Source organism: Odocoileus virginianus, chromosome 1 (assembly GCF_023699985.2).
Source record: "Odocoileus virginianus isolate 20LAN1187 ecotype Illinois chromosome 1, Ovbor_1.2, whole genome shotgun sequence".
Classification (NCBI taxonomy): domain Eukaryota; kingdom Metazoa; phylum Chordata; class Mammalia; order Artiodactyla; family Cervidae; genus Odocoileus; species Odocoileus virginianus.
The window spans coordinates 35,735,327-35,753,730 of NC_069674.1; the positions used below are offsets into that span (position 1 = coordinate 35,735,327).

The following is an 18,404-nucleotide window of genomic DNA, read 5'->3' on the forward strand; positions in this document are numbered from 1 at the left end:
TTTTTTAGAGCAGAGAAAGGTTTGTTGCAGGGCCAAGCAAGGAGTACAGGTGGCTTGTGCTCAAAAAACCCAAACTCCATGCAGCACACTCTTGAGCAAGTGCCTTCACTGACTCCCACTGCTCCAAAGAATTTGGGATAATGGAGATCACTGGTCCATGAGTTAGGTTTTTTTCTATAATTGCTGTAGCTCATTCTTCTCTCATTTGGGAAGAAATATATAATAAACTGTGTGTAAGTCCAGGGCTTTATTTAAGAATGTTTACTAAAGCTTCTAAGGGTTAAGGCTGAATCAAACTAAAAAGCAATAGCTAACTTTAATCTGATTTAGTCACTTAAACTGGCATCAACAGGCAAAACCAGAAATACTTCCTCACATTCTAGGTATTTTTTTGCTGGCATCAAAACTTAGAATCTTAGGCAAAGCCATGTAAATGCTTACAAAGTTCATCTTTCTGCAAAATGATGGCTTCACCACAGTTGTGATTCTCTCTGCAGGGAAAAAAAAAAAGTGTTTCAGCAATTCCACAGGGCTGACAACTGTAAAGAAAAAAAAAATTGTAGTCACTGGGGAGAAAATTGTAGTCATGTAGTCATCCCATGTAGTCAAGGGATGATGAAAACAAATGTTTCCAGTTCATCTTTAAGTATTTGTTTTTGTTTTCTGGTACAAGGAATATCCGACTGGTCAAATACAATGAGCATTATAGTGACAATTAAAATCTCTAAAGAGAATTGGAAATTGAAGCATTAGATATTATTTATAAAGATTTTCATTTCTTCCATTGAAAATAACATGAGTGGGCTTCCCTGGTGGCTCAGTGGTAAAGAATCCACCTGCAATGCAGAGGACAAGGGTTCAATCCCTGGTCCAGGAAGATCCAGCTTGCCTCAGAGCAGCTAAGCCCATGCACCACAACTGTTGAGACTGCGCTCTAAAGCCGAGGAGCCACAACTGCTGAGCCCACATGCCACAGCTACTGAAGTCCATGTGCCTCCAGGCTGTGCTCCACAATAAAAGAAGCCGCCACCACGAGAAGCCTGCGCTGAAATGAAGAGTAGCCCCTACTCATCGAAACTAGAGCAAGCCTGCACACAGCAGCAAAGACCCAGTGCAACCAACAATAAATAATATAAATAAATCTAAAAGTAAAAGTGAGAAGCTACAAGTTTGAAACCAAGGCCATGACGGGCTGAAGGCATTTGCTTTTGTGTGAAATGTCACACTTGACCCTGTTATAAAGAATTGCATATTGAAATATATTTTTGTTTTTATTCCAATTAGGAGTCAGTAGATGGCAAAATCATGACATAGTCACAGATGAAGTGGGAATCTTTGAGAGCATGGTAGAACCATGTAATGAATTCACATGGATCCTTGTGATGGAATCAGTATGGCAGAGGTTATGACTGTGGTGTGGTCGCTGAGGAGAAACGTTGTCCGGTGAAAACTGAAGGGCATTCCCCACTGTGTGCCTGTCATTTCTACTCTGCCATGGGAAATGGGCAGTTTCAATTATGTTCTTGGGGACCAGATGTCCCAAGGGATCTACTTCCCACCTACCCCCCTACACCCACCATGAAAACTCAACCCTCATTGATAACTGACTTCAAGATGGCAGACCCTTTAGCCATCTTCTTTTCTTTTTTTTTTTTTTAGGTTTTTTTTTTTTTTCCATTTATTTTTATTAGTTGGAGGCTAATTACTTTACAACATTGCAGTGGTTTTTGTCATACATTGAAATGAATTAGCCATGGATTTACATGTATTCCCCATCCCGGTCCCCCCTCCCACCTCCCTCTCCACCCGATCCCTCTGGGTCTTCCCAGTGCACCAGGCCCGAGCACTTGTCTCATGCATCCAACCTGGGCTGGTTATCTGTTTCACCCTAGATAATATACATGTTTCGATGCTGTTCTCTTGAATCATCCCACCCTCGCCTTCTCCCACAGAGTCCACAAGTCTGTTCTATACATCTGAGTCTCTTTTTCTGTTTTGCATATAGGGTATTAGTTACCATCTTTCTAAATTCCATATATATGTGTTAGTATATTGTAATGGTTCTTTATCTTTCTGGCTTACTTTGCTCTGTATAATGGGCTCCAGTTTCATCCATCTCATTAGAACTGATTCAAATGCATTCTTTTTAATAGCTAGGTAATATTCCCTTGTGTATATGCACCACAGCTTTCTTATCCATTCATCTGCCGTTGGACATCTAGGTTGCTTCCATGTCCTGGCTATTATAAACAGTGCTGCGATGAACATTGGGGTGCACGTGTCTCTTTCAGATCTGGTTTTCTTGGTGTGTATGCCCAGAAGTGGTATTGCTGGGTCATATGGCAGTTCTATTTCCAGCTTTTTCAGAAATCTCCACACTGTTTTCCATAGTGGCTGTACTAGTTTGCATTCCCACCAACAGTGTAAGAGGGTTCCCTTTTCTCTACACCCTCTCCAGCATTTATTGCTTGTAGACTTTTGGATAGCAGCCATCCTGACTGGCGTGTAATGGTACCTCGTTGTGGTTTTGATTTGCATTTCTCTGATAATGAGTGATGTTGAGCATCTTTTCATGTGTTTTTTGCCATCTGTATGTCTTCCTTGGAGAAATGTCTGTTGAGTTCTTTGGCCCATTTTTTGATTGAGTCATTTATTTTTCTGGAGTTGAGCTGGAGGAGTTGCTTGTATATTTTTGAGATTAATCCTCTGTCTGTTGCTTCGTTTGCTATTATTTTCTCCCAATCTGAGGGCTGTCTTTTCACCTTGCTTATAGTTTCCTTTGTTGTGCAAAAGCTTTTAAGTTTCATTAGGTCCAATTTGTTTATTTTTGCTTTTGTTTCTAAAATTCTGTAATGTGGGTCATAGAGGATCCTGCTGTGATTTATGTCGGAGAGTGTTTTGCCTATGTTCTCCTCTAGGAGTTTTATAGTTTCTGGTCTTACATTTAGATCTTTAATCCATTTTGAGTTTATTTTTGTGTATGGTGTTAGAAAGTGTTCTAGTTTCATTCTTTTACAGGTGGTTGACCAGTTTTCCCAGCACCACTTGTTAAAGAGGTTGTCTTTTTTCCATTGTATATCCTTGCTTCCTTTGTCGAAGATAAGTTGACCATAGGTTCGTGGATTTATCTCTGGGCTTTCTATTCTGTTCCAGTGATCTATATTTCTGTCTTTGTGCCAGTACCATACTGTCTTGATGACTGTGGCTTTGTAGTATAGTCTGAAGTCAGGCAGGTTGATTCCTCCAGTTCCATTCTTCTTTCTCAAGGTTACTTTGGCTATTCGAGGTTTTTTGTATTTCCATACAAATTGTGAAATTATTTGTTCTAGTTCTGTGAAAAATACCGTTGGTAGTTTGATAGGGATTGCATTGAATCTATAGACTGCTTTGGGTAGTATAGCCATTTTGACAATATTGATTCTTCCAATCCATGAACACGGTATATTTCTCCATCTGTTTGTGTCCTCTTTGATTTCTTTCATCAGTGTTTTATAGTTTTCTATGTATAGGTCTTTTGTTTCTTTAGGTAGATATACTCCTAAGTATTTTATTCTTTTTGTTGCAATGGTGAATGGTATTGTTTCCTTAATTTCTCTTTCTGTTTTCTCATTGTTAGTGTATAGGAATGCAAGAGATTTCTGTGTGTTAATGTTATATCCTGCAACTTTACTGTATTCGTTGATTAGCTCTAGTAATTTTCTGGTAGAGTCTTTAGGGTTTTCTATGTAGAGGATCATGTCATCTCAAACAGAGTTTCACTTCTTCTTTTCCTATCTGGATTCCTTTTACTTCTTTTTCTGCCCTGATTGCTGTGGCCAACACTTCCCAAACTATGTTGAATAGTAGTGGTGAGAGTGGGCACCCTTGTCTTGTTCCTGATTTCAGGGGAAATGCTTTCAGTTTTTCACCATTGAGGGTGATGTTTGCTGTGGGTTTGTCATATGTAGCTTTTATTATGTTGAGGTATGTTCCTTCTATTCCTGCCTTCTGGAGAGTTTTAATCATAAATGGATGTTGAATTTTGTCAAAGGCTTTTTCTGCATCTATTGAGATAATCATACGGTTTTTATCTTTCAATTTGTTAATGTGGTGTATTACATTGATTGATTTGTGGATATTAAAGAATCCTTGAATTCTTGGGATAAAGCCCACTTGGTCATGGTGTATGATTTTTTTAATATGTTGTTGGATTCTGTCTGCTAGAATTTTGTTAAGGATTTTTGCATCTATGTTCATCAGTGATATTGGCCTGTAGTTTTCTTTTTTTGTGGCATCTTTGTCTGGTTTTGTAATTAGGGTGATGGTGGCCTCATATAATGAGTTTGGAAGTTTACCTTCTTCTGCAATTTTCTGGAAGAGTTTGAGTAAGATAGGTGTTAGCTCTTCTCTAAATTTTTGGTAGAATTCAGCTGTGAAGCCATCTGGTCCTGGGCTTTTGTTTGCTGGAAGATTTCTGATTACAGTTTTGATTTCCTTGCTTGTGATGGATTTGTTAAGATCTTCTATTTCTTCCTGGTTCAGTTTTGGAAAGTTATACTTCTCTAAGAAATTGTCCATTTCTTCCAAGTTGTCCATTTTATTGGCATAGAGCTGCTATAGTCTCTTATGATCCTTTGTATTTCAGTGTTGTCTGTTGTGATCTCTCCATTTTCATTTCTAATTTTGTTAATTTGGTTCTTCTCTCTTTGTTTCTTAATAAGTCTTGCTAATGGTTTGTCAATTTTGTTTATTTTTTCAAAAAACCAACTTTTAGCTTTGTTGATTTTTGCTATGGTCTCTTTAGTTTCTTTTGCATTTATTTCTGCCCTAATTTTTAAGATTTCTTTCCTTCTACTAACCCTGGGGTTCTTCATTTCTTCCTCCTCTAGTTGCTTTAGGTGTAGAGTTAGGTTATTTATTTGACTTTTTTCTTGTTTCTTGAGGTAGGCCTGTAATGCTATGAATCTTCCCCTTAGCACTGCTTTTACAGTGTCCCATAGGTTTGGGGTTGTTGTGTTTTCATTTTCATTCATTTCTATGCATATTTTGATTTCTTTTTTGATTTCTTCTATGATTTGTTGGTTATTCAGAAACGTGTTGTTTAGCCTCCATATGTTTGAATTTTTAATAATTTTTTTCCTGCAATTGATATCCAGTCTTACTGCACTGTGGTCAGAAAAGATGACTGGAATGATTTCAATTTTTTTGAATTTACCAAGACTAGATTTATGGCCCAGGATGTGATCTATTCTGGAGAAGGTTCCGTGTGCACTTGAGAAAAAGGTGAAGTTGATTGTTTTGGAGTGAAACATCCTATAGATGTCAATTAGGCCTGGCTGGTCCATTGTGTCCTTTAAAGTTTGTGTTTCCTTGTTCATTTTCTGTTTAGTTGATCTATCCATAGTTGTGAGTGGGGTATTAAAGTCTCCTACTATTATTGTGTTACTATTAATTTCCTCTTTCATACTCGTTAGCGTTTGCCTTACATCTTGCGGTGCTCCTATGTTGGGTGCATATATATTTATAATTGTTATATCTTCTTCTTGGGTTGATCCTTTGATCGTTATGTAGTGTCCATCTTTGTCTCTTTTCACAGCCTTTATTTGAAAGTCTATTTTATCTGATATGAGTACTGCGACTCCTGCTTTCTTTTGGTCTCCGTTTGCGTGGAATATTTTTTTCCAGCCCTTCACTTTTAGTCTGTATGTGTCCCTTGTTTTGAGGTGGGTCTCTTATAGACAGCATATATAGGGGTCTTGCTTTTGAATGCATTCAGCCAGCCTTTGTCTTTTGGTTGGGGCATTCAACCCATTTACATTTAAGGTAATTATTGATAGGTATGGTCCCGTTGCCATTTATTTTGTTGTTTGGGGTTCACGTTTATACCACCTTTCTGTGTTTCCTGTCTAGAGAAGATCCTTTAGTATTTGTTGAAGAGCTGGTTTGGTGGTGCTGAATTCTCTCAGCTTTTAGCCATCTTCTTTTCCATGATCAAAGTTATTTAAAAATAAAATCTAGGATCAGGAGTATTTCTCAGACTCCCCAAGTCTAGAACAGTGCCTGGCACATAATGGGCACTTAGTAAATAGAATGCAGAAATCAAATTTTAATATATTAGTCTTCTTCAAAAAAAATTTTTTTTAAAAACTCACACTTTTCAGGAGAATATAAGAACCTATTTTAATGACAAGTAAATTCAGCTATCCAATGACACAAAAGAGTATGCAGTCAGTCCTTGAAAGGAGGAACTTGGGAGAGCCCCTCCAGCCATTGACAATTACATCAGTTTCCCTGGAGGAGAGAAGAGCCAGCAGGACCATTGTCAACCACAGGAGTTCTAGTTTTGCATAAACTCCTGAATCTTGACCATCCTAACTACTGGGAACCTAGGCTTTCTTTTCCATTGGCAGGTTGTTGGTACCATATTGGGCAAGATATACAGAATGCTCCCCTTAATCCCAAAGAAGGGATTCTCATGGATTCAGATAGCAGGATAATCCCCCAGTCTTCTACAGTGGGAATGAGAGCAATGTGCTGTGGCCCAAAGCTGGGCACTAGAAGTTCCTGAGCGAGTGGGTGGGTGAGTGAGCATGTGAGTAATCAATTTGTATGTGAGTAAATGATGCACAAATAAACCAACATTCTTAATTTTACACCATTCAGAACAAAGCAGATATGTTTAGATAATTGCCTATCTTTTCCAAAGTAGCAGGTAGTTTTTTTATTTTTCCCCTTCTAGAATTATCTACATAGTTACATAAATCCTGCATTCTTGACATTGAAAATTCTGCCAGTATATTTGTATTATCCATTCATATAGGCATACTTTTAATGTGTAAAGTACTAATATTTGTATAAACAACCAAACTCATATATTCTAAGCCTTTGGGTACATGCTAGCTATATGCATTTCGCAGGAGAAGACATTCATAGAACAAAATGACAAGCTGTCTGTCTGTTTTCAAAAGAATCTCTCCAAATTCCACTTCCTTTGCCTAGAGAAAATTGCATCAGTGGTGAAAATCTTGCTTAAATGACCTTTGCTGAGAGAACCTACTTTGCATTAGTGAGAATTTCTTCCCAATCACAGATGAAGCCAGTCAATTTCTGATTCCAACATCATGACCAATCAAACCTTGAGCTAATATTTTGCAAAATTTCCTCTCCGTTCTTCTGTCCTCCTCATCCCACCTTCTAGTTGAGTAAAAAGCAAGCAGAGTAGTGAAGGAAAAACAACACCTTAGAGAAATCAAGAATCTCTAAATAATCCAGAACTTGACAATATGCTTTTCCATAAGTATACAACTCAGATATAATTTTGGAATTTGGGTTGATGGTGGGTCTCTATGCTGTGTTCAAGAAAAGGGTTTGTTTCCTGGGCACTGATCTCAGCCCACCACTGACTCCAGGAATAAGCCATGAAGGCAGTTACATTGCCTCGTCACTTTATTCTCATCTCCATGTAATACCATCTTATATAAATTTAATTTAATCTTTTGATTATGCTCTGGATCAAAGTTTTTATTAACACTTGAGTAGGAACTGAAATAAAAGAGAAAATAGCAAATCTCACAAATACAGTAAACTATTTAGGAAGAGATATGATGCATCTTAAAATTTAAAAGTAAACAAACAAAGCAAATAAATTAAAAAAAAAAAAAAAAACCAACTCTAGAGTGTAGCGTATGCCAGATTCAATTGTAGAATTATTGTAGTAGGAACTGTCAACTGCTCAGAACAGGGCTGCAGCTGCTAACTTCATTTTGCCAAAGGACTCAAGAAAGATTCAGGTCCACTAAGAATGATCATTGTATCAATTGAGTTGACTCTTACCTGGGAGACCTGTCAGCTCCCTGAGATGTGAATTTCCTTCCACAATGTTTACTGCTAATGGGCTGCATAACTAGGGTTCAGCTTGTGCTCCATAAGCAAATCGTTCCTGTAAAACACCTTTGGAATTGACATTATTCATCCTGTCTTACATCATTGAGAATAGAATCTTTTCACCGCCACCCCTCTCCTCATCATTTGTTAAGTGCAAAACAAACACATACACATTAGATTTCTTTTTTCTCAACAATTAAAAGACTGTGTTTACAGTGTGTTTGGGAATATAGGGTGAGTCTTGGCTTTTATTAAAGATGAGAGAGGAAATAGAGACCCATTAAAGCACATCATTACTATACCTTAGAAATATTGCTGATAACTACTGAGAATAATCTTGCTAACATTATTGTCCAATGACCATGTCTAAATGGTCCTGAACCTTCTGACCTTCCCTTTTCCTAGATATTGTTACTGTTTTCTCCTTTGGTGAGCATTCATTTTTCTTGTTAGAGTTTTCAGGTTTTCAAAAGCTTCAGAAGAACTTCAGCAACTAAGACATTTGCATAGTATCCATTTTTTAAGTACTGAAACGTCAACAAGTTTATAAATAGTGTTATAAATAGCAGCAGCACCTACTTCTCAGAAATAAACCAAATTCATAGTTTATGGGGGGAAATGTATATTCTGCTCACAATTTTAAATTTTCTACCTCTGCTAGCTTGTTAAATTTTCTCCTCCCTTCCTCCGTGTCCCCTCTTGTTTACCTTTCTCCTCTATTTTTCAAGCATCCTTAGTTAACAAACTCATGACCATATGATCCACAAAATCTCCTTTTTTCATATTATTGATGGGCTTTCCATCACTGTGGTCAAGACAGTACAATTAACAGGTAGCAGTGGCTTAGAAAATATTCAGTAATATTCATGAATACGGTCATGTTTAATTTAGGTGAGCTACTTATAGATCCAAAATGCTAAACTTAAATTTAAATATGAAAAGGTGGGCTTTGATCCCCTGGCACATACAGTGGTGAGTTAGCCCAGAGAGGTGGGGGACTTGGGAGAGATTTACAAGTTTAAATTTCTTTATGCAGTAATTTACGATTATCAAACCCCTTCCCATATAAGTGGAGAAAGAAGACAGAACTGAAACTCAGAGGATCATCATCAAAGGCTCCCATGGTCCCTTTCAATCTTCCAGATGGCCATAGGCCTGACCCTCCCCCCTGGATAAAAGCTACTCTGGGGGCAGGCCACTTTGCTGAGGTCTTCCCAGGCCCCGCTGGGATATTCCAAGGGGACGTTGCTATGGCAAAGAGGTTTCTCCCATCTCCTCACTCCCCTCGCAGCGCTTGTTTCCTCTCCCACTCCTCAAGCCTCTCTCGGTGATGCTGACGCACTGCCCATAGCTCAGGGCTCCTCTGGGACAGGGATTTTATTTTATTTTAATTGTGGTAAAAGCCACATAATATAAAACATACTATTTGTTCAGTGACATTAAGGACATTCACATCATTGTGCAATTCTCACCATGATCCATCTCCTGAATTTTTCACCTTCTTAAACTGAAGTTCTGTCCCCAATAAACACCCCCCTCCCCACCTCACCCCTTAACCCCTGGCATCTAGCTTCTAGATGTAGGAAAAATGAAGCTATGAACAAGCATTTATGGAACACCTCTTTGGTTGTTCGAGTACCTTGTTGGGTGCTCTGCATATGTTAACTTAATGAGTCTTCACAAAAACCTTATAAAGTGCACATGATTATTCCCATTTCCTAGAATGAGTAGACTGAGGTTCTAAGAGGTGAAATAATCACCAAAATTTTTCCACTAGTTAGTGGCAAAACCTAGACTTATACCCAATCAGTGGGGAATTTTTTTTCCTCTCCGTCTCTCGGTATATTTATCTCATGAACACTATTAAGACAAATTACCTTTAATGGCTTTTAAGTGAGTGTGAAAATCACTCAGTCGTGTCTGACTCTTTGGGACTCCATAGACTCTACAGTCCCTGGAATTCTCCAGGCCAGAATACTGAAGTGGGTAGCTGTTCCCTTCTCCAGGGGATCTTCCCAACCCAGGGATCAAACCCAGGTCTCCCACATTGCAGGTGGATGCTTTACCATCTGAGTCACAAGGGAAGTCCTAATGACTTTTAAGAAGCCATTAAAGGGGAGAGGATTTTCTTATTGTTGTCATTCTGTTTTTACAGCATCAATTTTTATGCAAATTATCCTTCTCATAATGTGAGTCAAAGTGACATTTTAAAGATCATGACACTTCCAATTCTTTACTCTTGTCTGTGAGTGTGTTTCTAAAGTTGAAGCCAAGTAGTAGAGCATTCAACAGCAAGGATCCTCATTCTAACTGACAGTGAGAAACATTGAGTAGGTAGGTATTCCCAGAGGCGGAATATTTATTGATACCCATAGTGTAAGCATTAAACTGTATGCTATAAAAAGCTTTTTCTCACACTCATTAAGAAATTGTGTGTCATCTATTCCTTGCAGTTTGACCTAAGATAATTTGTCTCATGTCCTGGGCTTTAGTTATGCCCTCTTCAGACACACCTCCATTCCCTATGCCCATACTCTTTCCAGACATTGTTAATCAATCATGGCACTGTTTCTTCCTGAACACTGGAACCTTCAGAGCTCCAGGAAGCCATAGCCAATTGGTTGATTGATTGATGTTGCCTGCAACAAGATTAAATCTATTTATCCTTAGTTGCATGTCTTCCTCTAATTAAACTCATTGATCTGCTTATCTTCATGCCTTTACTATCTCTGGTTCAGATTCTCTAAAGGAAGCCCTCTAAAATAGTCATACTTTTCATGTTTCCCTCCTTGGACACAGCTATGTACAAGAAGGCACTAGATTGCATGTCACAAAAATAACTTTTGTTTGGGAAATGGATATATTTCCCTATTCTTCCTGAATCAACATCCTAATTGGAACTACCAAAACAACTAAGTTTAACCTTGAACTTGAGAGGACCTGAGACTGAAGTCAACATATTATGTAAAGAAGACTAAAATTCCTTGGAGGAAGCAAGAACAGTGGCTGTAGCCAGACCAGAAGGGAAAGGGAAGGAGACAGGTGATCACTCGCTACCAGCTCCTCAGCTCTCAGAAGCTAGAGTTCTATGTTCAAGAATGGACAAAGTGATGCCAGGTGTTAACAAAAGCCTCTTGACCAAAGAGTGCTGAGGTTACACAAATATTTGACAAAGAATTGTCTCTGCTGATGGATTGCAAGCCCTGGAAAAATCACCCATTTCCAGCATTGACGGGTTTCCTTTTCCTAAAGATGTGCAACAGAATTACTTGTCACATTGACATCTGCAATCACATTCTCTGTGGCAGAGTTTAACAGCATGTCATAGACTATTACGACATGTGGCCCATCATACAACTTGTCTGGATGCCCTAGGCTTCTGTGAGACCCCCTCAACTGCTGCTGATGACACCTACATGCTGGCAGTGAATAAATTCAGCACCCATTCCCCTCCATCAGTCATAATGCATCACTGCTAAACACCTCAACTACACTGAGGTCCATAAGGGCATTGCAATGATAACGTGGTATCCCAAGGAATTACATGGCACTGGATTGCTGGGGTTTGCTACAATCACAAGATAATCTTTATGGTGGCTTAAATCATAATGACTACTGGATAATAATAGCACACTTATGTGTAAGTCATCCCCATTCTTATGGAAATAGGGAGATGTGCTAATGAACACTAGTAATCATTTCAGTGATTTTTTTTTTTGAGTTACTCTTACAACATGGACTTTATTCTCCCTTGTGGCTTATGCTCTTAACCCTTTTAAGCAAAAAGGCAAGTGAACATGAACAGCAACAACCAAATAAGTCCCCTGTCAGAGAAGCTGGAACTCTTAGGTCACAAATTATCATTGCAATAGCAGTATGGGCCTCGTCCCGGTTAAAACATTCATCAGAGATTAATCGTTACTGTTGGACTCAGGGAAAAGACAGAGGGGACCATTGCAAATGATGCCTGAGCTATTTGCTGTGGGATTGATGGACCAATAACTTCACTCAAAAATTTCTAATGTTGCAACCTAGGCATAAAGTAGACAATGCTTGTTGAATTGAAGTGAAAGGCAAAGAATCAAGCATCCCCTATGCCAAGGATTCATTGAAGCCTTTTGCTTCAATCATCTCCCTATTTCCATAAGAATGGGGATGACTTACACATAAGTGTGCTATTATTATCCAGTAGTCACACTTGGAGGACTACAATAATATCCCAGTGACTCATCTCCTGGTCAATCACCTGTTGACACTCCAGTCCATTCTCTCCACGCAGTCACGTTCTCGTCTGAAATAGCTCCATTTCAGTACTCTCCCCTGGCATTTGACCCTTCCAGGCCAACCTGTGACTGCCCAATGTCTGCACTCTCTTTTGCATGAAACTACTTAACTCACCACCGCCACGTTTCTCACTGCCCATTTGGAATGGATTCTCTGACTTGCCAAATTCCACCCAACCTCCAAGATGCTGTTCTGCCCTTGTTTCTTCTAGGAAGTCTTCCTAGCCATCATCCTCATCTTTCTTCCTCTGAAACCACTCATTCATTCCAAATATTCCTCTGAGCACTGACCACATGAGTAGAGAGATTTTTATCAGAGAGTCCTTGCCACTTTGACACATACACTCCTCCATTGGGTTGTTAGAATCTTTGCATGCAACGTGCCTGTTTTATCACCCCATCCCCTGCCCCAGTTGTGTCTTCCAGTGTCTTCCATGGCACATGACACTGTGTGTTACATAGAGAAGGGTCTGGAGGTACGAGGCTGTTCTGCCAGAGTCCTCAGCATCTCAGGAGAGCTGGAATACGAGAATACATCTTGTGTGTCCGAAGCCTGGACCCGGAGTCCCAGCACAGTGGCCATTTGCTCAGTGATATGTGCTTCCATCAGGACATCTCCTTGTGGTAAATCCTTAGCCCTAGGAACCAGAAAATCAAACTCCAAAAGCTAGTCCCTGGACTACAAATGCTTTAAAAGTGGCCTCTTTCTATTTTTGTCCTCAAATCAATTTCAGTATTGCCTTTTCTTTTTTAAAATTTATTTTTGGCTGTGCTGGGTCTTTGTTGCTTTGTGAGGGCTTTCTCTAGTTGCAGTGAGCGGGGGCTACTCTTCATTGCAGTGCATAGGCTTCTCATGGCAGAGGCTTTAGGCACGTGGGCTTCAGTCAATGTGGCATGTGGGCTCAGCAGTTGCAGATTATGGGCTTACTTGCTCCCCTGCATGTGGAATCTTCCTCGACCAGGGATCGAACCCATGTTACCTGCACTGGCAAGTGGATTCCTATCCACTGAGCCACAGGAAAGCCCCCGTATTGCCTTTTCAAACCTCAGTTGCAATTTCCTGATTTAGTTGAAGGATATGTAGATGCAAACACTTCCTTTGAATATTGAAAAGCTTTTCATTTAAAACACAAGTATTCCAGGTCAATGAACCTTCCCACCTCGCTCAACTCCTCGGATGTCCTTGCGACCACCTTTAGGAAGTTAGAGTCTAAAGAGAAGTTACAGTGAGATCTCTGTAAGCAAAATTGGCACATCTGACAAGTTTTCAACAACACAGTATGTGACGGTCTCCACACTTGGATGCATGGGAGCAAATGAAAATGAGCGAGTTGTAAGGCACTGGGGAATATTAAAAAATTCCCCACAGAGTACTGCCAAGGGTTTGACAAGCTGAGATGGTGATCCCAACTGTGCTGAAAGGAGAACAAAAATGAAAAATGCTCAACTTCACAGAAGCCATCCTGACTTTAGAACCACCCAACCCCACCCTTGCACCTCTCAGACAAAGCCTCCCATTAAAGGGTTCCCTCCGTGGGGCCGTTGTGGGTCCCTCTGGCTCTGACACTGGCCCTGCCTTACCCTCCGTAAGTGACGCTAAGGCGCAGGAAAGAAGAGAGGAGCAAAGGAGGGGTGAAGGGGGACCAAAGTGACGCCATGTTTTAGTAATGTCGCCGCGAGGTGTTGGCAAGCGAGACTGCGCTTGGGGAAGAGGCTGGTGAGACACTGTGTTTGCCTTTTCTTCTCTGCACTCAGAACGCAGGCAGAGCATCTCATTACCGCCAGGCGAGCACAGACTCATGTCAATCTTCTTGGAAGCAGAATGCCTCATTCCACATCCAGTGTGTTCTGTAGCTGTCAGGTGCCTGCCTCCTCTGAAGCCTTCTCCCGGGCTAAACACACTGACATCCTGCCTAAAATAGAACCCACAACCCTGCCACCTAAGTGAATCCAGCTTCCGTAAGCTTTCATCGGGGGCCAATCAGGAGGAGTGGGGCTTCCCAGGCCCAGGGAAACCAGACAGGATGGGTCAGCTTCTGGACTTTCCCAGCGCATTGAGGACAGGGGCATTGTACATTTCATGGTGCAAGTGAGGAAAGTGGGAGTCGCCTGCGTCAGAGTCAGACAAGGAACTTGCTCCCCCCACTGCCTGTGGAGTCAAAGACTTTGATCCCTGGGATGTTAATGCAAGACCATTCATCAATAAAGTACTTATGCACCCTGATCTATTGATGTTGACTCCTGCTGACCTTCCTGGCATTGATGGGACACGCTCGTGGCCAGTGCTGCTGGAGGGACAGCGTGGTCTTGCTCAGTGAGACTGCGGAGCTGCAAACTCCCTGCAGGACCACTGACCACTCTCTTGATAACGACTTGACCTTGATCGTCTGCCATTGACAACTGCCATGGATACCTGATATTCGCACAGCTCCTCCATTAGCGCCAACCCACAGGAGCTTCTGTGGTGGAAGCACAGCTTGCCGAGTGAGGAGGGATGTCTCTCAGTCCTGATCTTTGGACTGAATCCTGTGGTCTTGCAGGTCTTCTGCGGTGCCAGCTCTGTCTGGAATCCAAGAGACAGCTGAGCCCAGAAACCATTCCTTCCTAAGACAGTTATTGAGAAACTATGTCCCAAGCCCTACCAGGGGGAATGTGGGCACAGAAAATGGAATTATTTATAAACTTAGTCTACAAGCAGCTAAGCATCTGGTGGGAAACTGCAAACAGGATGCAGGGCTTTTCCTAAGAGCAGGTGCCCCCCTATGTCCTCCCTGTTGGTGGCGGCCAGGGGATATATGGAAAAGTGAGCATTTGGGGGTCCTGCAGGCCTGGGCCCCAGCTCTGCCACTTGCAAACTCCTCCCTGAACCCCCACTGTCTTACCTGCTAAAAAGGGGTGAGACTAGTGCCCACAGGACTGAGCTGCTGTGAGAATGTGGAATGGATGAAAACCAGACCCCTGAAAGCACTTCCTGAGATAGTATTGCTAATATGTCGGGGTGGCCCCCTGAGGCCACGATCCCACAGTTCACGTCTGGGAAGTGTCCCTGGAAGACAACCAGCAGAGCAGAGCTGCGTGACCATCCTGGGGTACCTGGAGGGGAGAGCATCCAACCTGAGTTCCATGACTTTCCCTGGGAGAGTCCATGACATTGGAAAACAGAGTTGTATTTTCTTTTCTCACCAATTAGATTTGTCCCTGTCAACTTATGAAATGTGTCTGTGTTTCCAGATCTTATGAACACTTTCTCCCTTTCTCCCACCACGGTGACTGGATCCAGCCAGGCCCTCCTGTGATGCTCTGCATGAGCTCTTTACTGACACCAGAGGCTACCAGATATAGAGAAAAGCCTCCCCCACCTGCCACAGAAGCCTTGATCCTCTCACCTTTAGGGCCCAGTTTAAAACCCATGTTTTAAAATGCACTTTCAGAGACTTCCCTGGCAGTCCAGTGGTTAGGAATTTGACTTTCAGTGCCGGGGCTACTATTTCGATCCCTTGTCAGGGAGCTACAATCCCACATGCCCTGTGGCCAAAACAAAACCTAAAACAGAAGCAATATTGTAACAAATTCAGTAAAGACTTTTAAAATGGTCCACATCAAAAAAAAAAAATGCCCTTTTAAAAATGTTCAGTCCTCAGTCGTCATTTCACATCTGAGTTTCAAATATCGATTAATGATCCCAGTTCTCCCTCAGAAAGCATAGGCTCCTTGACGATGTTGTAGGGGAGGCGGCACATCTGGGAATGGACTTGTGTGTACCCGGACTCCAGAACCCGGGCTCTCCACCACCACGATCACTGGGGTGCTGCTGGGGTATCCAGTCATGCCGGGATGTCAGAGGGCTGACCCCCGACCTGAGAGAGGAGCAGGAGGGCGGGGAAGGGCAGGGGACTGGCGAGGGCAGGGGAGACCCGAGCAGAGGAGAGGGTACAAGGAAGCACCGTGTGTGTGAGGAGCCATGTGGAGAAGGAGCCCAGCTCCCCAGCCAGACGAGGGCCTCCATGCGTGAGTTGCTGATGCTCCATCTACTTCTGGGACAGAACAGGGGAGTCTGCTGCCCTGGCAGAAGTCACATGCTTCTGTCCTCACTGATGCCTGAGTTTCCTTTCTTTTTTTTAATATTGGAGTATAGGTTGTTAGAGAGTATGGAGTAGAGTTCCCTTTGCTATACAGTAGGTCCCTGTTGGTTATCTGTTTTGTATGTCGTAGGGTGTATCTGTTAATCCATGATTTCAGTTTTAAATAAGATGCTTTCCTCTTCCGTCCAGGCACACGGTCCACGTGGGTTTCTCTCTCCTTCACGTGCTCATCCTTTGCCACTTTCTTTCTTCTCCAGATTGGCCCGAGGATTCTGAGTCGGCTCTCAGGGAGCCTCCAACAGAGACCAGAGCACCAGAGAGGTTCAGGCGCCTGTGCCAACTCTGAGCAGAGCCTGGAGCCTCACCTGTGGGCCTGTTTCTTGCAGATTATTGGGACCATTCCTCTGATGCCGAATCCAGGGCCCTCAAGCCAAACAGCGAGCAGCACTCAGGGCCTTCAAGTGCAGCCGATCACCCCCCAGCTCCTGACGAACGCCCAGGGCCAGATCATTGCCACAGTCATCGGGAACCAGATCCTGCCTGTGATCAACACGCAGGGCATCACCCTCTCCCCCATCAAGCCCGGCCAGCAGGTAAAGGCTTCTTGTCCAGACAGTCCTGGCTACCTGGATACCTCTCCTTACCATCCTTCTTCTAATTGGGCTCAATCAATGAAAAGTAATTTTTAAGTTAGAAAATATTTAATCTCATTAATCCTAACATATCGATACTTATTTTTTTTTAAAAAGCAAGTAGCTTTATTTTTCATTCTTAGTGAATATGATTGACAACTAAATAATTGCTAATCTATAAACAAGAATATATTTGGTTATAACAGGGACAATTGCCTAAAGTTCAATAGATACGTGTTCTTATTTATCACAGCTTGTGATACTTAACTTTCAGTCCATTTTAAAAGGGGTCAAGAAGAAACTAAGACCAGTTAACGTCTTATCTATAAATGGGGGAAGAAGTATTACACATTAAGAGATCCCAAATTGATGCTGCTGAAAGTGCTTCCTAGAAATTAGGGAATGAAAAATAGGAGGTTCTATTTGGTAGAATTTCATTAAAACCATAAGAATCCAGTATGTTTTATCCATTCAAATATCAGTCAAGCACTTTCTGTGTGTTATACTAGAAGCTGGGTACACAGCCCTGAAGAAGAAGAACATGGTCCCTGACCTCATGGAGTTTCTGGTTGTTTTCTTCAACAAACCTTTCTTGATACCCCTCCCACCTCCCTCTCCACCCAATGGAAAAAAAAAGAAAAAAAAACCTTTCTTGATAACCCACTATACACTGGGCCCCTGCTTAATGATAAGAAACAGGGGTGAAAGAGTGACAATTTCTTGTCTTAAGGAGCTCATAGTCTTGTAGAGGACACAGATGTATGAGCACAGCCCCACTATGCAGTAAAACAGAATGTCCTGGGACTTCCCTGCTGGTCCAGTGGTTACAAATGTTGTTGACCCATCATTCACCTGGCTGACTCCAGCCCATCCATCAAGACTCACTTCCAAACCACGTGAGCACTTCCACTGCGGGAAGAGGAGGGGGATGGGGCAGCGGGGAGTGGGCGGGAAACTAAGATCCAGTGACATGGCCAAAAAACACTTTTAATAAATAAATAAGACAGCATGTCCTGTAACAGGACAGGTATGCACAAAGTTTAGTATCATCACAAAGATGGAAGTGACTGACTTTGTCCAGAGAGTGTTGAGTCCTCACATGGTTTGGAAGTGAGTCATAATGGATGGGTTGAAGTCAGCCAGGTGAATGATGGGTCAACAACATTCCAGGCAGTGGGGACGGCAGGCACAGAGGCAGGGACACATGAAGAAGCCTGGAGTGCTAAACACAGGGAAAAGGTTCATGTGACTGAAACGTAGAGTCTGAGAACAGTCATGGAAGGGGACTCATATTCAAACTGAAAAGGGTGACTTTGTCCCAGTGTGATCTTGAGGCATTCCTCATCTTTGTGCCTCAATTTTCTCATCTGTAAAATGGGGAAATGTCAGTATCTCCCTCACATAGCAGTTGGGGGGCCTCTCTTACTCCCGCTGGTTCTCCCTCTAAATCGAAACCACTGCCTGTGAGCCAGGGTTCCCACCACCCTCTTCTTCCCCAGCTTTCTCACAGGCAGTGGGACAGTCCCTGACAAACGTATCATGAG

The 18,404-nt window shown here is 42.0% G+C and overlaps 1 protein-coding gene across 3 annotated transcripts in view; it reads left to right on the forward strand.

Moving 5' to 3' along the window:
* POU6F2 (POU class 6 homeobox 2) overlaps nucleotides 1-18,404 on the forward strand; it is a 387,868-nt gene that overhangs the window by 343,932 nt on the left and 25,532 nt on the right. For all 3 annotated transcript variants that reach the window (XM_070466661.1, XM_070466666.1, XM_070466672.1), the window contains one exon: nucleotides 16,615-16,821. In XM_070466661.1, the coding sequence (XP_070322762.1) occupies nucleotides 16,615-16,821 (207 nt within the window). The remainder of the gene's footprint in view (nucleotides 1-16,614; nucleotides 16,822-18,404) is intronic.